The 24,961-nt window shown below is 40.6% G+C and overlaps 1 protein-coding gene across 2 annotated transcripts in view; it reads right to left on the reverse strand.

Moving 5' to 3' along the window:
• The window catches only part of LOC126418804 (myelin regulatory factor), a 337,499-nt gene that overhangs the window by 77,309 nt on the left and 235,229 nt on the right, over nucleotides 1-24,961 (reverse strand). For both annotated transcript variants that reach the window (XM_050085740.1, XM_050085741.1), the window contains exons 5-9: nucleotides 19,685-20,041; nucleotides 16,495-16,659; nucleotides 8,905-9,064; nucleotides 7,316-7,409; nucleotides 7,040-7,218 (exon numbers count right to left, since the gene is read on the reverse strand). In XM_050085740.1, the coding sequence (XP_049941697.1) occupies nucleotides 7,040-7,218; nucleotides 7,316-7,409; nucleotides 8,905-9,064; nucleotides 16,495-16,659; nucleotides 19,685-20,041 (955 nt within the window). The remainder of the gene's footprint in view (nucleotides 1-7,039; nucleotides 7,219-7,315; nucleotides 7,410-8,904; nucleotides 9,065-16,494; nucleotides 16,660-19,684; nucleotides 20,042-24,961) is intronic.

Genomic DNA, 24,961 nt, shown 5'->3' on the forward strand with positions numbered 1-24,961 from the left:
ACAGACAAAGACAAAATAAAGAGATGGAAAAGAAATAACAGAAAAGGGGGGGGGGGGGGGGGGGAGGGAGGTGGAGGAAAATAAAAACTGTTTAATGGATAAATAATTTATTATTCATTTGGCCTAATATATCAATGAAAATAATCAATTTTTGATAAAAAATAGTGTAATTTGCAATTTCCTGGAGCTAGTGGCTCCTCCTCCTGGCAGAAGAGTGGAAGGGGAAGGAAGAGGGATGAAAGAGGACTGGTGAGGTTTAGGTAAAGGGGTAAAGTTCGGAACAGTCACACAGAACCATGGGTCAGGGGCAACTTATCATATGGGATGATATTTCCTTCTCATCCCATCTGGTAAGTCTCCCCTGACCCATGGTTCTGTGTGATTTTTCCGAATTTTACCACTTTCCCTAAACCTCACCAGTCCTTTTCCTTCATCCCCCTTCCTTCCCCCTCAACTCTTCTGCCAGAAGAAGGAGCCGCTGGCTCTGAAAGCTTGCTAATTTTAATACCTCTTGTATGATTATTCAGCTGGTATATTCAGAGTTGTGAGTACAACATAGTGATACAGGGTGTCCAGCGAAGGATCCCTGACTTCAAAATTCAACAACTCAGAAACTAATACCAACAGACAAATGCAAGAACAGGTATGTTTATTGTGAATTGTATATAGAACTTATATTGAAGTTTCATAATAGTTCAAAAAGTTGCTTACAGATGGCACTGAACGCTGTGCAGCTCATACAGTCTCTGCAAGCATAATTAAACTTGTCCAGTCACATCAAAGTCATTGCAAAATGTCCACCACTCATAGTACAGTGGTGGCATAAATGAACAATGAACTTTGCCATTACATCCTGCAGTGTCTCAACATAAACATATTCAGATGCCACACAGATTGCCATTTCAAGCCCCCAAGCATGGTGGGATGGTTCTAGTAGACAGTGCCTTTCAATGTGCACCACAGGTAGCCACAAGTAGTCAGATCAGGTGAATATGGAAGCTTGAATATGGAAGCCAGTCCATCCCTGTGCCAATAAATTTGAAATAATCCATTTCTTGAATTCATCAAGAAAGTGAACACCTGTTTAGTGCAATGTGTTCTGGCCCCACCTCGCATGAAGCACACAGTGTCCAGTCAATCCTCCAGTGCTAGCTGTGTGGTGACAAACAGGAATCATTTCTCACATAAAAAATGGGCCAATAATGCCTCCTCTGCATACACAGCCCAAACAGTAACTTTGGGAGAATACAGTGACATCGCTTCAAACAAATGGGGATTTTTGGCAACTCAAAATCACCAGTTTTGTTTATTCGATTCCATTTAGGTGCAAGTGTACTTCTGAACCAGATACAGCCAACATCAAATCCTTCGTTATCTATCATTGTGAGACTCTGGTTTGCAAAGTCAGCCTTCTGTCGCACAGCTTGTGAAGGTGTGGCCTGGTGGCTTTGGATCTTGAATGGAAACATATGTAGGCTCTGTCTCAGTAGTTTCTGCATGCTGAAATTCTTCAAACCAATCTCTGTAGCAATTCTTCATATGTGTTTCCTTGCATATTGCTGAATAATTCCACAAGCACATTTCTCCCTGGATCATCAGCTGTACTGCCTGTCATTGGTATTGCCGAAGAACTTGTGAATGGTTTTCTCATCGGGTCCTTTTGGAACATTGAATTGTGTTTGAAACCTGTGCCTTGTTGCTGTAGGACTGTGATATAGAATGTAGTATTTAAGTACCAGAAAAACACAGTGTTCAATGGAAAGCATTATTTCACATTCTTCCTTTGGTATGCTAACCTCCTTCCATGTTTTGACAGGGGAACTGATCGCTCTGAGCTGCAGGTTACTATTTATAGGACTACATACTGTGGTAAAGTGCCATTGTTAGCAGCTTTTCGAACTATTCTGAAATTTCTGTATAAAGTTCTTACAGCTTTCATAATAAACATACAAACTGTAGCACATGTCTATCAGTTTCAGTTTTCACTACATTTATGACCACATGCTGAAAAGAAATGCCTCCAAATTTTATAGTGGAATGCAAGAATTATAAATAAAGTGGAATGTAAGAATATTTATTTATTTATTTATTTATTGATTTGTTTAACCTGGCAAGATTAGGGCCATCAGGCCCTCTCTTACATCTAACCAGGCATTCTACTTATTTTACATTCATATGTTTTAGTAGGCATGTTAAACTACATCTAGTACAAAAAGTGAAATAAACAATTTGAAAGGTACACCTGGAAAAATACATACATATAGAGTTTATATTCTTAGGTCACAAGTACTGTTATAATTAGACATTACTGAAGAGACAGATTTTAGATAGGAGTGCCGGCAGCACGGAGTATGAGGGAGACTCATGGTGAAGGGAGGAGAAGAATAGAGACATGATGAAACATAATTAAGGAAATATAAAGGAAAAGAAGATTGCGTGGCTAATAGAGAAAGATGAAGAGGAAGGCATCTCAGGAGCAAGATAGGAGACGCTAGCTTTGCTATTTGACAGATGAGGGGATTGTCCTTGTACATTAATTTTGTGGAGAACTTTGTGAGGATGATAGTAGGAAATGCTTCAACTTCTTCTTAAAAGCAGCAGGAGATCGAATTTTGCGCAAGGTAAGGGGCAGTTTGTTCCATAGGCGGACAGCGGCAACTGAGAAGGAGTTTGCAAAAGTTTTTGTTTTGTGAGTGGGCACAGTTAGGATACCAAATAAGAGTGACCTCGTGTTTCGATTATGATGACATGACAGGTTTTTAATCTCTGAAGCAAGGTACTGGGGTGCTTGCGCGATGAGGAGTCGGTGGAGTAGACATAGAGTGTGGTAGTCACGCAATTTGTCCGGCCGCAGCCACCCTAGCTCGGAGTATGAAGCACTAACATGATCATATCGGCGAATGTTGCAGGTGTAACGCACACAGGCATTCATGGTTAGCTCTAGCCGTCTTTTGTTTTCACTACTCATGCCTTGTTGAATCACATCACAATAGTGGAGGTTCGGTAGAACGAGTGCTTGCACGAGCTGGCGTTTCAAGTCCTGTGGAAATATGTTCCGAAACTTTTTGAGAGCATAGAGACAAGCAGACGTCTTTCGGCACACTGCGACTGTATTCTCCGCCCAGTTGAGATGCTCATCCAAAGTTACACCCAATATTTACCTCAGCAGCAGAAAGAAACTTTGTTTTTAAGCAATAATTGTTCTGTGAAGCATGAAATGTCATCATACAGAAACAGTTATGCAGAGCTTCTAATCATACTTTTAAGTCTAGCAGTCATTTTGTATAATAATGGAAGAAACTTTTTCAAAGGCTGGTGGTGAAACATTGTGTTTTTATGTTAAAATGCAATACTTTTTGGTTATAGCCACTTTTTAAGTTCACAGCCTTTTTCTGATGTTTTGGATCTATATCATCATCATCATCATCTTGGACAGTTTCCAGCCTCTGGCCGGGTCTGTATGGAACATAGGCCTCTCCATCGTCTTCTGTCTTGCCACCATCTCTCCGTCTTCACCTTGGTCCAGTCTTCTCCTTTCTTCTGGATACATTCTTCTACTCCTTTCAGCCATCCGTCTCTTGGTCTTCCTCTTGGTCTCTTTCCTTCCAGTTTCATCTCATGTATCCTCCTGGGTATCCTCTTCTCCTCCATTCTCTTAACATGTCCATACCATGTCAGCCTTGATATCTCTATCTCTTCCTGTAATGGTTCCACCTTCATTAACTCTCTGATCCTATCATTTCCTAACCTGACTACCTTTGTCACTCCAATAGCATTTCTCAAGAATTTCATCTCACTACCTTGTTCTTTGCTTTTCTCTCTTCCTTTCATAACCCAGGTTTCTGATGCGTATGTCAGGATCGGGACATAGTATGACTGGTATATAACCTTTTTACTGATTTGAGGTACATCCTTGATCCATATCAGGCTTCTGACACACTTCCAAAATGCTTCTGCTTTTCTCCCCTGCTCATTTATTTCTCTGTCGTTTTTTCCATCTTCCTGTATCAGGCTTCCTAGGCACTTTAAACTCTCCACTCTCCTCAATTGTTCCCCACCAATTGTTATTCCCGTTGTTCCTCTCTCCTTCTTTCTTGTTGTGATAATCAGCTCACTCTTACTTATACTAAATTTCATCCCATATTCTTGTACTGTTCCTTCCCGTACGTCCAACTGCTTTTGTACTTCCTCCTCCTTATTCCCCCAAATAATCAGATCATCTGCAAACACCATAGCTTTCATATTCCTTTCACCAATTACTTGTGCTACTGTACTTATTATATCATCCATCACTACAATGAACAGTAATGGTGAAAGTGCACTTCCCTGCCTCAAGCCATTCTTCTGTTCAATCCAAGCTGATCTCTCTCCTCCCACTTTCACACAGCTCACACTTCCATGGTACATTTCCCTTATCCTCCAAATAATCTGTTTTGCTACTCCTCTGTTCTCCACGGCTTTCCACACTTTGCTTCTACATACACTATCATATGCTTTTCCAATGACCAGGAAAGACATTAGTAGATCTATTCCATATTCATAGTGCTGTTCCTGCAGTTGTCTTACAGCAAAAATTAGATCCACTGTGGACCTTCCTGTTCTGAAGCCATGTTGCTCTTCTCTCATTCTTCCTTCTAATTTTGCCTGAATTCGTGCTTCCAAAATTTTCTCAAAAATCTTTGCACAATGACTCATCAATGTTATCCCCTGATAGTTCTTCACTCTTTTCTATTTCCCTTCTTAAAAATTGGGACAATTATTCCCTTCTTCCAGTCTTCTGGGGTCATCTGTCTCCACACAATTTTCATTACTTGATATAGCCATTGTATTGTCACCTCTCCTGCTGCTTTCACCATCTCTACACTTAGCTCATCCAGACCTGGTGACTTCCCTCCCTTCATCTTTCCCAATGCCTCTTCCACTTCTCCCCATGTAAGGTCTTTTTCTATTTGCTGTTCCTCCTCTTGTCTCCTCGGCTTGTTCCTCCTTGTTTCCGTTTGGGTTCAGGAATTCTTCAAAATACTCCTTCACTTGGATCTATATAGTGTTGCCAAATACACGGTTGATATACAGGATGATTATTAGTGAAGTTCCAGTTTCAAAATGCTGTAAAAAAAGAACCATTGCTCACAACATCAGATTTGAATGGAATATTATCAAAGAATGGGCAAATGATGTGGAAACAACAAAAAATTTAACCAAAATTTTACCACTGCATGACACTGGAAGTAGCAGAATATTCTAAATAAAAGAAGCAGGATCTGGCTGTTCCTCAGTTTGTACCTGAGATTGCTTTCAATGACTGTCTCAATGCAGGATCATGTGCTGTTGTTAAAGCTCTTTTATAAGAATGATGACTGTATGCTAGTAGGTGTGCAGAAGTTCCACACATGGAAGGGTATAAAAAAGATGTTGCCTGCCAAGGGTCTGGAGAAAATGATTATGAAAATCAAAAGCACAGCTTCATTTGAAGTGCAATGTGGCAGAGGGAGGAAAACAATTGATCTGATGTAAGTACATGTGATCACAGCATTGCAGAAGAGGTTGAGCAGTGGTGTGCGAACATGCCATGCACAGTAATTGCCTGAGATTTGCCTGTGAGCAGGGTGCATAAAACTGAAGGGAACATCTTGCATTGCTATCCATTCAAAATAACCAGTGTTCAGGAGTTGCTTCTTGCTGACCTGTCAGTAAGACAGACATTTACCCTAGAACTTCTTGCTCACACAGAAGTGAACAATGAATGGCAATACAAAGAATTGCAGAACATGCGCAACAGAAAACCTGCTCGCACATCACCATTACTGCTTCACTGTGCGACAGTAACTGTGTGGTACAGATAGGCAGCATTGTTTATTGTAGGACCGTGTTTTTTTGAGGAGATGGGTCCTACAGGTCCTGTTACCTGTACTGTCACTAGTAAATGCTATGAGTTTCTTTTGTGCACCAATGTCATTCCTGATTTTAATCCGTGTTCCTTCTGGTACTAGGGTTATCTGAAAGATGCTCTGTTCACTTTTCTAATTAAAAACGTAGCTGAGTTGAATGTATCGTTACACAATGCATACTGAACATGACCCCTGAGATGCTCAAATCTGTTTCCAATATGTCATATTGTGGCAGAAAATGGTGGACAGGAAACTGAACATGTATTGCTCCAGTTCCATGACAGTTAAAAACCAATTTCATTGTTTCTAGCCAATTTAGTACAGCCTTGCAGTGTTGGATGTGCTTATCTAACTAACAGTACCACAACTTTATAAATTATAGAGCGCAGCAATCAGTCGTCCTTGTTTTGTAGGTTTTATTTGGCAAATCCGGATTTTGACTAGTGCCTAGCCATTATTGATGCACTATTTTCTAGTCTCGATGCCTATCAGTTCCCTGTTGTTTGGGCATCAGTCACAGTTCTTTGAATCTTTCCTAATGGAAGGTAACCTGATGAGTACCACAACTGTTGAATGCCAAACTTGTTCAGTTATGCACATTGCACAGTATTGTAAATTTAATGTGCAACTCACACCATAGCCATCGTATTGTGATTCATCTGTCATTTGTAGCCAAACCTGTTTACGTTATGATGCTTAAAGCGCCATCTGGTGGGAAAATTTTCATTAAGGTTTTTTTTTTCCATAATGTTTCCCCTTTCTCTGATAATATTCTGTTCAAACTTGATGCAATTCTGAGCAGTGGTTCTTTTTTTACAATCTTTTGAAACTGGAACTTTAATTACCGGGTATAATCACCTTGTATTTCTCCTTCATGTTTTAATCTTTAACTGTATTTGTATTACTACCATAATCAAAACATACTGTGGTGGTTGCCTGTATTGCATGGCAAAGTTGCAGTTGTCAGTTGGAATACTTTTCTAGAAGCAGCACATACTGCAGATTATTAATAGGACATAATTATTTAAATTTTATATTTATGAAATACACTGATTTACCAACAAGTTGTGTGCAAAAATAATGTGAACTTTGGACACTCAATTTGAGAATGGACAGATCTTTCCAACCTAGTCATTATATTAGAAACTTACGGCACAGGGTGGAATGGCTTTTTGCTTCTGTCACTCTGTGACTGTTCAACTTTGATTGTCTGTGATGGAGATTCAACTTTCACTCCATAGAAGTGCAAGTGGAAGCTGCTAATCTTCTTAAGCCCTTCAGCTGTCTTCACAAACTGGGCATCACCTTGCAGTTGTGCATGACAAGTAATCTACAATAAAGACAGTTTTTTTTATATATATAATACAATTCTGTGTCAATAATATTTTCAGACAAAGTGCATTCTGAGAAGAAAAATTCATACTTACTTGAAAATGATTCTTTTTCTGACACACAAAGGCTTCATCTGGGTTTGAGAAGTTAAAACCCTTATCAGCATCAACCCGGTATGTTGTTACACCCCTGGATGAAAGAGTAACTTTACTCATTTGGTAATTGAGTGCAACAAAATTATGGGTATGCTACGTCACAATGGCTAAAAATAGCTTCCAAAAACTACAACTAGACCCTTGCTTACCTAGACTGTACGTCTCATGAATGAACACCTCCTAGTACTAACTGAAGAAACAGAAACTTTTTAAAAGGAAAGAGTGTCATATGATGTTGTTGGCTGATGTACCTCAAGGGGCAGATAGGGATGCCTAAACAGAAAGGTTTTTTTCCTTCTTGCACAATAACCCACTTCCTTTCGTCTTCCCCTCTCCTTCCCTCTTTCCTGATGAGGCAACAGTTTGTTGCGAAAGCTTGAGTTTTGTGTGTGTGTTTGTGTTTGTTTGTGTGTCTATCGACCTGCCAGCGCTTTTGTTCGGTAAGTCACCTCATCTTTGTTTTTATATATAATTTTTTCCACGTGGAATGTTTCCTTCCATTATATTGAGTTGTGTCTTATGTACATATACTGAGTACAAGTGACTGTGAAAGATATGTTCACATGTGTTGTCATGTTTGTGTTATATGTTGAATGAGAGTAGGGATAAAATGAAACCCAGGAATATTTGGCAATTTTTTGTAGTGATACTTAATGTGTAAATGCAAGGAAAATGCAACAAAAAAAATTAGCAAACACAAACATTTTGATTCAGTGCAACTGGACTTCATTCACATGTGTTCTCACTGCTGATTTAGACTGTCAACCAAATGTGAATGTACTATGCATCACAGAGTAAGTCACTTAACACAAAGAAGGTACTCTGTATCTGACGACATGTCTTATGAACTGCGATCCTCTTCTTATAATGAATAAACAAATACTGTACTGAGCACAAATTTTCATTTGCCAAATACCACTTTCAAGCTGCATCACACATCATTTTCAGGTCTGTTTTATACAACTGTGGACAAACTTTACTTTGTGGTGCCAGACCTGAAGATGATCTGCAATACAGACTGAACCAGCAGTCAGTAAATAAAAGTAGTAATCCAGATGGTGTTTATCAATTCATTAAAAAGAAGGTACAACTAATTTTCATATTTCTGTACAAGTAAAAAACCACAACTTTTACTTCTAACTTCACTTTCAAGAAGGCAGATTATGGTTATCTATGCCTTCTTGCAATCTGCAGAATGTAACATGATCATAATGGATGAATAATGCATAATGTTCAAATTGCCATTATACAATGAAATGGTTTAGTAAATTTCAAAGACTTGCTTTGTGTGTAGCTTTGTTAACATTCAGCAAATAGTAAGTAAATACACACATGGATAACAACTGAAATTGATGTTTCATACATAAAATATCTAAATAAGGAATAATAATAAGCCAATATAGCTAACACATTGGTGAGTATACCAAACACAATAACAGGAGCACTCAACCAAATTCTGGTTGGCTCTGCAGAATAGTACCAATCAGTCTTTGTAAGGTACAAAACACCAATATTTCACTTTCACTTACAGTTCTTTGAGATTCTGATCACACAACATATGCCAAGATGTCTGCTGGAAAGGTTGGAATCGAATGCATTGCTGGTACATTCCAGAATCTCCAGATACATCTAAACTGTATTCATCATCCAAAAATGTTGTTTGATTTGAGTTGGAATCTGGTGACAACTCTGAAAGAAAAGAAACTAATTTCATTATGATGAATAGCAATAGATACAGCACTTTATCTTATGTGAAAATTAACGAACTGTCAGTTTAATTAAGTCTCAGCTGCAAAATACTAACGCGAATTCTTCACAGACGAATGGAAAAACTAGTAGAAGCCGACCTCGGGGAAGATCAGTTTGGATTCCGTAGAAATGTTGGAACATGTGAGGCCATACTGACCCTACGACTTATCTTAAAAGCTAGATTAAGGAAGGGCAAACCTACATTTCTAGCATTTGTAGACTTAGAGAAAGCTTTTGACAATGTTGACTGGAATACTCTCTTTCAAATTCTGAAGGTGGCAGGGGTAAAATACAGGGAGGAAAAGGCTATTTACAATTTGTACAGAAACCAGATGGCAGTTATAAGAGTCGAGGGACATGAAAGGGAAGCAGTGGTTGGGAAGGGAGTGAGACAGGGTTGTAGTCTCTCCCCGATGTTATTCAATCTGTATATTGAGCAAGCAGTGAAGGAAACAAAAGAAAAATTTGGAGTAGGTATTAAAATCCATGGAGAAAAAATAAAAACTTTAAGGTTCACCAATGACATTGTAATTCTGTCAGAGAAAGCAAAGGACTTGGAAGAGCAGTTTAACGGAATGGATAGTGTCTTGAAAGGAGGATATAAGATGAACACCAACAAAAGCAAAATGAGGATAATGGAATGTAGTCGAATTAAGTCAGATGATGCTGAGGGAATTAGATTAGGAAATGAGACACTTAAAGTAGTAAAGGAGTTTTGCTATTTGGGGAGCAAAATAACTGATGACGGTTGAAGTAGAGAGGATATAAAATGTAGACTGGCAATGGCAAGGAAAGCGTTTCTGAAGAAGAGAAATTTGTTAACATCGAGTATAGATTTAAGTGTCAGGAAGGCATTTTTGAAAGTATTTGTATGGAGTGTAGCCATCTATGGAAGTGAAACATGGACGATAAATAGTTTAGATGAGAGAAGAGTAGAAGCTTTTGAAATGTGGTGCTACAGAAGAATGCTGAAGATTAGATGGGTAGATCACATAACTAATGAGGAAGTATTGAATAGGATTGGGGAGAAGAGACGTTTGTGGCACAACTTGACTAGAAGAAGCGATCTGTTGGTAGGACATGTTCTGAGGCATCAAGGGATCACCAATTTAGTATTGGAGGGCAGCATGGAGGGTAAAAATCGTAGAGGGAGACCAAGAGATGAATACACCAAGCAGATTCAGAAGGATGTAGGTTGCGGTAGGTACTGGGAGATGAAGAAGCTTGCACAGGATAGAGTAGCATGGAGAGCTGCATCAAACCAGTCTCAGGACTGAAGACCACAACAACAACAACATAAAATGATCATACAAGTAAGAAAACAGAATTGAATTCAAGCATTAGATAAAAATTTACATAATATTACGGCTAATGACACCAAGTAAAGTGAACAAAACAGTGGATTCTAGATTACATTCTTTCTTTAGAGATTTATACAAAGTGGAACACATTGCACAATTAAGTAGTTCAAGTGTTTCTTGCCATGAAACAGAAAAAAATAAGTGCCAAGTTATTAAACAAACTATCAACAAGTTGTAACAATAGAATACATGTGATGGATACATGTGTGGTCATATCATTACAATGACGTCTATTTTCATAATTTATTGGCAGTGTCATATTAACAAACTCTGCCAAACTATTTTATAAACAGCTTACAAATAAAATTAAGCTTATTGTACATACTCGTTAATGTTTTTGTCTTTCTATTTTATTTCTATCAGATGAGCTTTGTCTCACTCATCCTCACACTAGGTGGGCCCCTCTCTTCCTACAGTCTGAGAAATCTGCTCCTCCTTCATAATATTACCCAATGTATCCCTCTTTTCTCCCTGAAGGAGGACTAAAATGTAACTTTCATGCTTTTTTATGTGTGTTGGCAGTACTGCAATTTCAGCTCCTGAACATACAACCTTTCAAGCAATTGTGTCTCCTAATTTTAGAGATGATCAAATTCTTCTTTCCATATAGCAGAGTTGCTGAGTCACAGATGTTGTTGTTGTGGTCTTCAGTCCTGAGACTGGTTTGATGCAGCTCTCCATGCTACTCTATCCTGTGCAAGCTTCTTCATCTCCCAGTACCTACTGCAGCCTACATCCTTCTGCATCTGCTTAGTGTATTCATCTCTTGGTCTCCCTCTACGATTTATACCCTCCACGCTGCCCTCCAGTACTAAATTGGTGATCCCTTGATGCCTCAGAACATGTCCTACCAACCGATCCCTTCTTCTAGTCAAATTGTGCCACAAACTCCTCTTCTCCCCTATTCTATTCAGTTCCTCCTCATTAGTTATGTGATCTACCCATCTAATCTTCAGCATTCTTCTGTAGCACCACATTTCAAAAGCTTCTATTAACGGCTACACTCCATACAAATACTTTCAGAAACGACTTCCTAACGCTTAAATCTATACTCGATGTTAACAAATTTATCCTCTTCAGAAACGCTTTCCTTGCCATTGCCAGTCTACATTTTATATGCTCTCTACTTCGAACATCATCAGTTATTTTGCTCCCCAAATAGCAAACACATTTACTACTTTAAGCGTCTCATTTCCTAATCTAATTCCCTCAGCATCACCCGATTTAATTCGACTACATTCCATTATCCTCATTTTGCTTTTGTTGATGTTCATCTTATACCCTCCTTTCGAGACACTGTCAAGTCACAGATAGGCACAACAAAAAGAATGTCAAACAAAGCTTTTGGCCAAACAGGCCTTCGTCTGAAATAAACAAAATAATAGAGGGAAACATTCCACGCAGGAAAAATATATCTAAAAACAAAGATGATGTGACTTACCATACAAAAGCGTTGGCAGGTCGATAGACACACAAACAAACACATACATACACACAAAATTCTAGCTTTCGCAACCAATGGTTGCTTCGTCAGGAAGAGGGAAGGAGAGGGAAAGACGAAAGGACGTGGATTTTAAGGCAGAGGGTAAGGAGTCATTCCAATCCCGGGAGCGGAAAGACTTACCTTAGGGGGAAAAAAGGACAGGTATACACTCGCACACACGCACATATCCATCCGCACATACACAGACACAAGCAGACATTTCTGTATGAGCGGATGGATTGTGTGTGTGTGCGCGAGTGTATACCTGTCCTTTTTTCCACCTAAGGTCAGTCTTTCTGCTCCCAGGATTGGAATGACTCCTTACCCTCTGCCTTAAAACCCACGTCCTTTCGTCTTTCCCTCTCCTTCCCTCTTTCCTGACATAGCAACCATTGGTTGTGAAAGCTAGAATTTTGTGTGTATGTATGTGTTTGTTTGTGTGTGTCTATCGACATGCCAGCACTTTCGTTTGGTAAGTCACATCATCTTTGTTTTTAGATATATTTTTCCCACGTGGAATGTTTCCCTCCATGACTTACCAAACGGGAAAGTGCTGGTAGATAGACACAATAAAAAACACACAAACACACACACATAAAACGAAAAAGGGACAGGTATACACTCAGTTGTCTGCTTGTGTCTGTATATGTGCAGATGGATATGTATGTGTGTGTGTGTGTGTGTGTGTGTGTGTGTGTGTGTGTGTGTGTACCTGTCCCTTTTTCCCCCCAAGGTAAATCTTTCCGCTCCCGGGATTGGAATGACTCCTGACCCTCTACCTTAAAACCCACATCCTTTCGTCTTTCCCTCTGCTTCCCTCTTTCCTGATGAGGCAAACTCTTTGTCTTTAAATATGTCTGCTCGTGTCTGTATATGTGTGGATGGATATGTGTGTGTGTGTGTGCGCGCGAGTGTATACCCGTCCTTTTTTCCCCCTAAGGTAAGTCTTTCCGCTCCCGGGATTGAAATGACTCCTTACCCTCTCCCTTAAAATCCACTTCCTTTCGTCTTTCCATCTCCTTCCCTCCTTCCTGATGAAGCAAAATTCAAGCTTTCGCAACCAACAGTTGCTTCGTCAGGAAAGAAGGAAGGAGAGGGAAAGAAGAAAGGATGTGGGTTTTAAGGGAGAGGGTAAGGAGTCATTCCAATCCCGGGAGCGGAAAGATTTACCTTGGGGGAAAAAGGGACAGGTATACACACACACACACACACACACACACACACACACACAGCTTGAAATTTGTGTGTGTGTTTGTGTGTTTTTTATTTTCTCTATCAACATACCAATGCTTTTTCATTTGGTAAGCTACAGCATCTTTGTTTTTCTCTGCAAACCACAGCGAGGTGTATGGCAGAAGGCACGTCCCATGTACCAGTTCTTCGGGTTTCTTCTCATTCCATTTCTGGGTGGAGCAGGGGAAGAATGATTCTGTGAATCCCTCTGTGTGTGCAGAAATTATTATACTCTTATCTTCACAATGACACAAGTGTGTGTGTGTGTGTGTGTGTGTGTGTGTGTGTGTGTGTGTGTGTGTGTGTTTTATTCCGGTCTGATGAAGGCTGGTCTGGACAAAAGCTTTGTCAGACACACTTTTTGTTGTGCCTGTCTGCAACTCAGCAGCTCCACTATATGGTGAGTAGCAACTATCCTTTTCATAATACTGTCATTATTCCATCCTGGACTTTCCACTGTTTGATTTCAAATTCTTCTTTCTTAATTTTGGACTTACATAAACTGACAAACGTTGAAGACTCACTGGTTTCTTCACTTTTTGTCTCTGTTTGTCTTGATCCAGATTTTGACTGACATTTCCTTTCCCTTGTAAATCGACAAATGCCACCCTTTTTTATTCCTATTTCCTCTTTATTCCCAATGAAAGAACTCTGAAAATTCTAACAGCTAGATATTCCACTGCAGTCTATAATTTGTTTGATGAACTGCCTTGTTTCATTTCCTAATAACAAAGCAAATGGTGAGTGGATCCAAATATTGTTTTGTCATTTGATATTTTGTTCCAATCATCATGTCAAATAAAATGAATTATTTACTACCTCTTTAGTTGTTTGTTTCTGTATGTTAGGCAGTTTCTCTGTGAGATATTTTACTGCTTCTCAAACAAAAGAATTAATAAATACCGTTGGAAAACACAATAAGTTTAACACAGAATTTTATGGTTAGCATAGTGAGCAATAACCAGCATCTACTGAGCTAAAAAAGTTACTTTTTTATCTATCAAATAAGTTAGTGCTCAATTCAGTGTACTTCTCTGAATGCCCTTCCTTTTGATGAGATTCACAGAACATAATGAGTGAATGAATGAATGAATGAATGAATGAATGAATGAATGACTAAATGAATAAAGAGTGACAAACAAAAGGAATGCAAATCATATTACACTGTGGTCACTGACTGATTTTAATGGTTAGATGATGAAAAACATTGAGGAAAGAGGATGGACAAACTAAATAATAAAAGTTACGAGACAATGAACGTAGCTCGAGAAAGTGGAAGCATAAAAATTGTGTCAGCTGTAATGAAAAAAAAACAAAAACTAGGTTTATAGAAAGGACAATATATCTCTACGGGAAAAATAGAAATAGATAAAACAGCAGGCTTGTCATTCAGTTCATAAATGGAATCACAGGCAATAAGTGTGTGCACAGAATTTACTTTACACATCACACCGCATGCAATAATTGGGAGCAGAGTTCTTCAGTTTAATCAGGAGCAGATTTCTTCAATTCGAAACTTATTAAGACTTTTCTCAACCATTATAGAACCCGCACTGCTATTGTTTAACTGTCCATTGTTTTTCTACTACTTTCATAGCTTTGAAATCAAAGTTTTGTTTTTGTGGACTGTTAATCACACTTAACATCATTTATGCTTGTATCACTATTTCACTTTTTTAATCAGTATTTCTTTTTTCCAATTTGTGACTGCAAATTATATAGTTTGATAACTTAATTGGAACTATGAATGGCAAGAAAAGGGTTTATTATACAAATCAAATTGAAGTTATTGATGTTGATTGTTAACCCCTTGGGAACACTCCACCTGCTGAGCTAGGAAGGAATTATCTCTGATTAAATTAACCTGTAACATTTTGTTGACTAGCTGTGAGTAAGATGTGTACCCAATAGCTGACCAAAAAAAGATACTGAAGAGAATGTGTGAAATACAGTGTTATGTTTCTTTTATTGATTGAGGTGAGATAAGGCAAAGGTGAAATATGACACTGATTCACAGCACACTTGTTTTGAAGTACCAAGGTGGCAGCTGGCTTTATATACATTCAACATGGAGGCACAAAAGTTGTATGCACTTTGAGATAACTGGATAATCACGTTAAGAAATTGTGGCCTTAAAAGAAGTTGCATAATCTTGCTTAAAACCTGATGCTGTATGCATATCACTATGCTCTGACTGCTTTGTGTAGAATAATTTCATGTATTTACTTTCCAGATTATGTTGTTCTTTGGATATCCACAGGTGACAGGCCATATTAGCTCACTTGTGAGCAGAAATCAAGGAAACTGTTTGTACCATAGGGCCATGTCTAGTAAAGCATTGCAGTGTAAAAAATATTTTTTACTGTAGATGTTCTGCTTTCTTATAACTGATATGAAGTTTTTATCTCCTCTTTAAACTTTCTGAGTAATGAAGCTAAAACTAAAATGTCTGCTTGTGTCTGTATAGGTGTGGATGTATGTGTGTGTGTGTGTGTGTGTGTGTGTGCGCGCGCGCGAGTGTATACCTGTCCTTTTTTTCCCCCTAAGGTAAGTCTTTCCGCTCCCGGGATTGGAATGTCTCCTTACCCTCTCCCTTAAAACCCACATCCTTTCGTCTTTCCCTCTGCTTCTCTCTTTCCTGACGAAGCAACCGTTGGTTGCGAAAGCTTGAATTTTGTGTGTGTGTATCAACATGCCAACGCTTTGTTTGGTAAGTTACATCATCTTTGTTTTTAGATATATTTTTCCCATGTGGAATGTTTCCCTCTATTATAAACTAAAACCTAGTATTACTTCAAGGATTCCACTGCACTTCCAAGGAATTAAAGGAGAAATAGATTTCATGAGAAATTAAAAGCATTATTTTAGCAAACCAGATGGCAAAAAATGAATGACCTGCTTGGAATGAATCAATTACAGTTACAAAATAAGAGAAAAAAGTCACAATATCTGCTCAGTTTTAATCATAACTCAGTTAAACACTGGCAACTGATGAGTTATAAAATACAGGGATATGCAGCAGCATAATTTTTACACATTTAGTGAAAGATAACTGACAACTGAAGCAGCAATAGGTGTCAAACAGCAACACAGATGGATATCAGATGAAATTCATACACAGATAATGAATCAAACAGTGCAATACAGCACCAAGCTACAACAATATTTAGGACATGACAGCATTGCAGCAGAAGACTTCTTAAGTGGCCTACTGGCAAATGTAGTAAGATTTCTTATCATGTCAGAGATAAAGTAAGACATTAGTAAGAAAAGTTCAGCACTTTATATATTACCTGGCTCTTGTTTCACAAGCAGGCCATCCTCATTAAGGCGCCTCTTCTTTGGGAGGGGGGGCTGTGGGGTTGCAGATGCCGTGGCTTGCAGGTCAGAATACACGGCAGTCACGTGGTCTCCACCCGGGGAGAGAGCCAGTGTGGGGGGTCCAGGCACCAGACCTGCTGTCACATCAAAGTAAGTTATCATCTGCCTGGTACGGCTTCCAACACAACTGTATTAGAAATAGAGTTAGAGTGGTAGCTGTCATAATACTCTTTCCGTTTCAAAGTGTCTCACAAAATTCACAATACAAATCAAAGACCAACCACTCAATTGAAACACCATTCTCCTGCATTTTTCATCTTTCTTCAGTAGAGTTGGAATGTGATGTTTCTTGGCAAGTGGCAAGTAAACCTCTAAACTTTGCAGCAATTTAATTTGAGCGGGTTTTTATTTATGAAAGGAAAGTTCATCTATTAATAAGGAAAAGGCAAACTTAACATTGCCTATGTACAGCTACACACACAAATCTAATTGATCACAGAGAGATAGAAGTGGTGGAGGAAATGGGATTATTCAGAGATTTGGATCACAAGTCACCTATGCCTGACCCTTTAATAGTACAGATTTCTCCAACCATTTGTGATCTGTCCTGTAAAAAGAAATCTATGAATCAGGAGCAAGTGAATCTGTCAGGTTGTACAAAGTGTCTTAATCTGTCACCAAGTAATAAGTACATGGATCTTGGTTGTAGATCGTGTAGAACATTCCTGACATTATTTTATACAGAATCATAGTAATACACCAAAGATTTTGGAAAAGTTGCATCTCCATTTACAAAGAAAGTTTATGATCTGTAAAAATTATCATTCTGATTTGGTCATAAAGAAAACACCTCAGCGGCAACAAACTAAAAGTACATCTCTCCCCTTTGGTCACAAAGCAAAAATATTAGCAGCAACAAACTAAAAGCACTCGTTTAGTGTAATTTTATGTGCAGACCAATGACATTTTCTAACATGTACTGCTGTGTCATGGTAGTGTCTGACTTCCTATTTGTGTATTTGACTATATGTGTGGTGGCGGTTTAGGGGAGAGCATATGTGTGTCACACTGATCTCCTGTTGGTAAATCAGTATCTTTTGACAAATGCCATAATAAAATCCATGTAGTTATTTTTTTACATTACTTGAATAAATACAGGAACCAGCCACTTTTAGAATAGCTTTTTTATCCCAAGATGCTGTTCAAACTTACACTCATCTTCAGTTGACAAATACATTTGTATTTTCATCAATATACTGTTTTTATTGATGGTGTAACGAAGATGGGTGAAAGCCTAAAACATACCTTGACACAAGTAAACCTGCACAAAAAGTGATTCATTTTTTATCTGTTTAACTACATCAATCCACAGCCATGGAGTTCAACCATACAGAACTAATTTGTTTATGTTCAGTGAAACTTGTGCTGTCTATTGTGTTAAAAGAGCTGTTGTAGAACTAGAGAATAATCAATTTTTAACAGTATAATGTAACTGGATAGATAAAAAGTCTACTCACCAAGTGGCAACAGGAGAACACACACATACAAGGGTGAGTCAAATGAAAACCTTAAACTTGTTATAACAAATCGAAATATTGCGCCGTTATCCTGTAAGTTGGTAAGTGTGCTACAAACAGCGTGCAGAATGGCCAGCAGGTGGCAGCATACCATCGCAGTATCAGTATAAAGATGGCTGCCCCACTTGTGACATGCACCAGGGAACAACAGCGTTCTGTTATTCGGTTTTTGCGTAATGAAGGTGTGAAACCTATTGAAATTCATCAACGAATGAAGGTTGAGTATGATGATGCATATTTGTCACAGCAGCAAGTCTACGAATGGAGTAGGGAGTTTGCAAATGGTGTGACTTCAAAGGAAGATGCTCCTCGTCCAGGTCAGGCACAACGAGTTGTGACTCCACAGAACATTGCAGCAGTTGAAGCCATAGTGAAAGAAAACCGTCGAGTGACACCGAATGACATTACAGCATGTTTACAGATTAGTCATGAGTCAGCACACCACATTGTGCATGATGTGCTCCAGTAACACAAACTGTCTGCAAGATGGGTGCCACAGCAGCTGACTCCTGAAATGAGAGAACGACGTATTGATGCTTGTGAAGAACTTCTATGGCACTTTGAACGAGAAGGTGATGGCTTCCTTGCAAGAATATTTACTGGGGATGAAACCTGGGTCCACTTCCACCAACCAAAAATGAAGAGAGCGAGCAAGGAATGGCGCCATTCCTCATCACCAAAACCAAAGGAGTTTCGAACAGAACCATCAGCAGGGTAGTTATGCTGACTCTCTGTTGGGATGAAAAAGGCGTCATTTTGGAGCATTACATGCCTAGAGGGACCACTGTCACCAGTGCATCATACACAGATCTCCTAAAAATTCATCTGCAGCCTGCAATCAAATCAAAGCGATGTGGGTTGCTGTCAGCAGGTGTCCTTTTGCAACATGACAATGCAAGGCCCCATACTGCCCGTACAACAGTTGCAACAATCACAGACCTGCATTTTGAGTGTTTTCCTCATCCACCATACTCACCAGACCTTGCCCCAAGTGATTACCATATGTTTGGACCACTCAAAGATGCCATGGGAGGAAAGAAATTCCGTTCTGATGAAGAGGTATGCCACGCGGTGCATGAGTGGTTGCGCGGACTACCAAAAGAATTTTTTTTCTAAAGGAATTTATGTACATTGTAAGCACTGGAGGACTTGCATTGAGCGTGGGGGAGATTATGTTGAAAAGTGATACAGCTTTGTACCACTTCTGCAGAATAAATAATATTTAAAAAAATATTTAAGGTTTTCATTTGACTCACCCTCGTAAAAAAAGATTTTACATACGCAAGCTTTCGGAGTCATTGGTTCCTTCCTTCCTTCACATCCCGTCCAGTACCCTCCCATGACCTGGAGTCCTGTATGACTTTTCCTAACTCTACCCCTTTACTAAACATCTCCAGTCCTTTTCATTTACCCCTCTTCCTTCCTCCTCAAACCCTTCTGCCAGAAGAAGGAGCTACTCGCTCTAAAAGCTTGCATATGTAAAATCTTTTTTTTTATGTGTATGTTCTCCTGCTGCTGCTTGGTGTGCAGATTATTTTTATCTATCCAATTACATTATGTTGTAATACTAGGTATGTTTGCTCACCAATGACTGGTATTTGCTGCTGCTGAGCGGGTGTTGTGGACGAAGCAGGCCGCGGGCTGGCAGGAGTTTGTTGCTGCTGCTGTTGCTGTTGTTGTTGTTGTTGCTGCTGCTGCTGCTGCTGTTGCTGTTGTGCCACAAGCAAGGCAGCAGTAGCAGCTGCTTCTCCCACATGACCCACTGCTAGAGTCTGCTGTGGTACCTTGCCACCTGGTAGTCCGATGTGTGGCATGAACAATGGAGGAGCTGGAGATGGCTGACTGTGGTGCTGGTGTGAATGTAGGTGGGGCTGATGAAGCAACAATTCCTGTGCCAGGCTAACACTCGATATAGGCTGTGCGTGGGATGGCTGTTTTTGATCTGAAAAAAGAATAGTATCTTAAGCAGTCTCTGCAATTAAAGATATAAAGTCAATAATTTTTTTCATATCAAATTACAAAATAATTACAAGGCCAATTCAATTTTCCAACTTGGTTGTAACACAATCACTGTAATTTGTCTCATATAATCAGCTGATTTCAGTGATGTGCCATTTTGAAGTGCTACTCCTATAGTTATGATTTTACTCCATCACCCTGTGTAGGTGTATACAAATGTGTGTCTGTCATTTTAATGAGTAACTGCTGTCACAGTAGACACAAACAACAACATTCCATTCTCATCACTGATTTAAAATAATTTATACAAAAAATTGTATGTCAGATTGCAATTTCATTTTTCAAATGGACAATGCATTTTGGCAGAATGCCATCATCAGATGAAAAGCTTAAAGAATAAATACATCATATTATGTCAAATAAACTGTAGGCTGTGGCGTGGCAGAAGTGGTCAGCTGCCGCTGCTGCTGCTATTGATTCATTGATATTTTAACGGTATAATGAAAAGGACAGTGGCTAGCAAGGCATTTGTGAAAAATAAACAACTCTCTCTCTCTCTCTGTCCCTCACACACACACACACACACACACACACACACACACACACACACACACACGACCACAGTCTCTGGCAGCTGGATTTTCCCTTGTTTGATTTCATTGATATTTTAGTCTGTATATGTGTGGATGGATATATGTGTGTGTGTGTGTGTGTGTGTGTGTGTGTGTGTGTGAACGCGCGTGTGTACCCGTCCTTTTTTCCCCCCTAAGGTAAGTCTTTCCGCTCCCGGGATTGGAATGACTCCTTACCCTCTCCCTTAAAACCAACTTCCTTTCGTCTTTCCCTCTCCTTCCCTCTTTCCTGATGAGGATCTTTGTTTAAACACAAAGATGATGTGACTTACCATACGAAAGCGCTGGCAGGTCGATAGAAACACAAACAGACACATACATACACACAAAATTCAAGCTTTTGCAACAAACTGTTGCCTCATCAGGAAAGAGGGAAGGAAAGGGAAAGACGAACGGAAGTGGGTTTTAAGGGAGAGGGTAAGGAGTCATTCCAATCCCAGGAGCGGAAAGACTTACCTTAGGGGGAAAAAAGGACGGGTATACACTCGCACACACACACATATCCATCCACACATATACAGACACAAGCAAACATATTTAAAGACAAAGAGTTTGGGCAGAGATGTCAGTCGAGGCAGAAGTGCAGAGGCAAAGATGATGTTGAATGACAGGTGAGGTATGAGTGGCGGCAACTTGAAATTAGCGGAGATTGAGGCCTGGTGGGTAACGGGAAGAGAGGATATATTGAAGAGCAAGTTCCCATCTCCGGAGTTCGGGTATAGGTTGGTATCAGTGGGAAGTATCCAGATAACCCGGACGGTGTAACACTGTGCCAAGATGTGCTGGCCATGCACCAAGGCATGTTTAGCCACAGGGTGATCCTCATTACCAACAAACACTGTCTGCCTGTGTCCATTCATGCGAATGGACAGTTTGTTGCTGGTCATTCTCACATAGAATGCATCACAGTGTAGGCAGGTCAGTTGGTAAATCACGTGGGTGCTTTCACATGTGGCTCTGCCTTTGAGCGTGTACACCTTCCGGGTTACAGGACTGGAGTAGGTGGTGGTAGAAGGGTGCATGGGACAGGTTTTACACCGGGGGGCGGTTACAAGGATAGGAGCCAGAGGGTAGGGAAGGTGGTTTGGGGATTTCATAGGGATGAACTAACAGGTTATGAAGGTTAGGTGGACGGCGGAAAGACACTCTTGGTGGAGTGGGGAGGATTTCATGAAGGATGGATCTCATTTCAGGGCAGGATTTGAGGAAGTCGTATCCCTGCTGGAGAGCCACATTCAGAGTCTGGTCCAGTCCTGGAAAGTATCCTGTCACAAGTGGGGCACTTTTGTGGTTCTTCTGTGGGGGATTCTGGATTTGAGGGGATGAGGAAGTGGCTCTGGTTATTTGCTTCTGTACCAGGTCGGGAGGGTAGTTGCGGGATGCGAAAGCTGTTGTCAGTTTGTTGGTGTAATGGTTCAGGAATTCTGGACTGGAGCAGATTCGTTTGCCATGAAGACTAGGCTGTAGGGAAGGGACCGATTGATGTGGAATGGGTGGCAGCTGTCATAATGGAGGTACTGTTGCTTGTTGGTGGGTTTGATGTGGACGGACGTGTGAAGCTGGCCACTGGACAGGTGGAGGTCAACGTCAAGGAAAGTCGCATGGGATTTGGAGTAGGACCAGGTGAATCTGATGGAACCAAAGGAGTTGAGGTTGGAGAGGAAATTCTGGAGTTCTTCTTCACTGTGAGTCCAGATCATGAAGATGTCATCAATAAATCTGTACCAAACTTTGGGTTGGCAGGCCTGGGTAACCAAGAAGGCTTCCTCTAAGTGACCCTCGAATAGGTTGGCGTATGAGGGGGCCATCCTGGTACCCATGGCTGTTCCCTTTAATTGTTGGTAATGTCTGGCCTTCAAAAGTGGCGAAGTTGTGGGTCAGGATTAAGCTGGCTAAGGTGATGAGGAAAGAGGTTTTAGGTAGGGTGGCAGGTGATCGGCGTGAAAGGAAATGCTCCATCGCAGTGAGGCCCTGGACGTGCGGAATATTTGTGTGTAAGGAAGTGGCATCAATGGTTACAAGGATGGTTTCCGGGGGTAACACATTGGGTAAGGATTCCAGGTGTTCGAGAAAGTGGTTGGTGTCTTTGATGAAGGATGGGAGACTGCATGTAATGGGTTGAAGGTGTTGATCTACGTAGGCAGAGATACGTTCTGTGGGGGCTTGGTAACCAGCTACAATGGGGCGGCCGGGAGGATTGGGTTTGTGGATTTTAGGAAGAAGGTAGAAGGTAGGGGTGCGGGGTGTCGGTGGGGTCAGGAGGTTGATGGAGTCAGGTGAAAGGTTTTGCAGGGGGCCTAAGGTTCTGAGGATTCCTTGAAGCTCCGCCTGGACATGGGGAATGGGGTTACCTTGGCAAACTTTGTATGTGGTGTTGTCTGAAAGCTGACACAGTCCCTCAGCCACATACTCCCGAAGATCAAGTACCACGGTCGTGGAACCCTTGTCCGCCGGAAGAATGACGATGGATCGGTCAGCCTTCAGATCACGGATAGCCTGGGCTTCAGCAGTTGTGATGTTGGGAGTAGGATTAAGGTTTTTTTTAAGAAGGACTGAGATGCAAGGCTGGAAGTCAGAAATTCCTGGAAGGTTTGGAGAGGGTGATTTTGAGGAAGAGGAGGTGGGTCCCACTGCGACGGAGGACGGAACTGTTCCAGGCAGGGTTCAATTTGGATGGTGTCTTGGGGATTTGGATCATTAGGAGTAGGATTAGGATCATTTTTCTTCGTGGCAAAGTGATATTTCCAGCAGAGAGTACGAGTGTAGGACTGTCCTACAGTGATTCTCCTACTTTATAAGATTACAAAGAAGGAGATGCACTTCCATTTACTGTGTGTACTGTGAATTGTGAAACCGGAATTGGTCACCAACTGTACTACAGTGCAAATATATTCAGATGAAGCACCTTTAAAACCCATTTTGTGTCAGTTTACATCATTTGAATCACTCCTAGTTGCTGTTAGTGCTCAGTATATTATTCCAGTTCAGAGAGAGACGAGCCTTCAAGATTCTTCAAAACCAAGTGCAACAAAACAACAGGTAAGCGGACTATCTCAATATAAAGCACATATATATTGAGGTCACACCTAAAGTCACTGGATACCTCCTAATATCATGGCAGACCTCCTTTTCCCTGGCATAGTGCAGCAGCTCGATGTGTCAGGGACTCAACAAGTCACTGGAAGCTCCAGCAGAAATATTGAGCCATGCTGCGTCCATAGCCATCCATTATTGCGAAAGTCCACCTGCTTAGCTGAGTGGTAACATGCTTGCCTCCTATGCAGTGGGCCTGGGTTCGATTACTGGCCGGTTTGGAGATTTTCTCCGTTCGTGGATTGGGTGTTGTGTTGTCCTCATCATCATTTCATGCTCCTCACCGGCATGCAAGTCACCCAGTGTGATATAAACTGAAATAAGACTTGCACTCAGAAGTCAGACTTCCCCGGATGCCATATGATCATTTCATTTTTTCATTGCGAAAGTGTTGCCACTGCAAGATTTTGTGCATGAATTTACCCATATGTTATTCTGTCCCATCAATGTGCAATGGAATTTCAGGTGATCTGGCTGGCCATATCACTAGCTCGAATTGTCCCAAATGTTCTGACACAGTGTATTGTTATCCATAAAAATTCCATAGTTGTTTGGGAACATGATTCCATCAATGGCTACAAATGGTCTCCAAGTAGTCAGATGTACCCATTTCCAGTCAATGATTGGCTCAGTTGAACCAGAGGCCCTAGCCAATTCTCTGTAAACACAGCCCACACCACTATGGAGCCACGACCAGCTTGCACAATGTCTCGTTGACAACTTGGATCCATGGCTTCATGGGGCCTGCACCACACTTGGATCCCATCATCAGCTCTTACCACCTGAAATTGGGACTCATCTGACCAGGCCACTGTTTTCCAGACATCTAGGGCCCCAACTGATATTGTCATGAGCCCAAGAGAGGTGCAGCAGGTAAAGTCATCCCGTTAGCAAAGGCACGCATGTCGGTCATCTGCTGACATAGCCCATCATTGCCAAATTTGGCCTGTCCAAACAGAAGCATTCGTCATACGTCCCACATTGATTTTCTGCAGTTATTTCTTGCAGTGTTGCTTGTCTCTTGGCACCAACAAAAGCCGCTGCTCTCGGCCTTTAAGTGCAGGCCATTTGCCACTGCAGTCTCCATGATGAGAGATAATGCCTGAAATTTTGTATTCTTGGCACGCTCTTGACAACATGGATCTCAGACTATTGCATTCTCTAACAGTTTCCGAAAT

Source organism: Schistocerca serialis, chromosome 9, assembly GCF_023864345.2.
Source record: "Schistocerca serialis cubense isolate TAMUIC-IGC-003099 chromosome 9, iqSchSeri2.2, whole genome shotgun sequence".
Lineage (NCBI taxonomy): Eukaryota > Metazoa > Arthropoda > Insecta > Orthoptera > Acrididae > Schistocerca > Schistocerca serialis.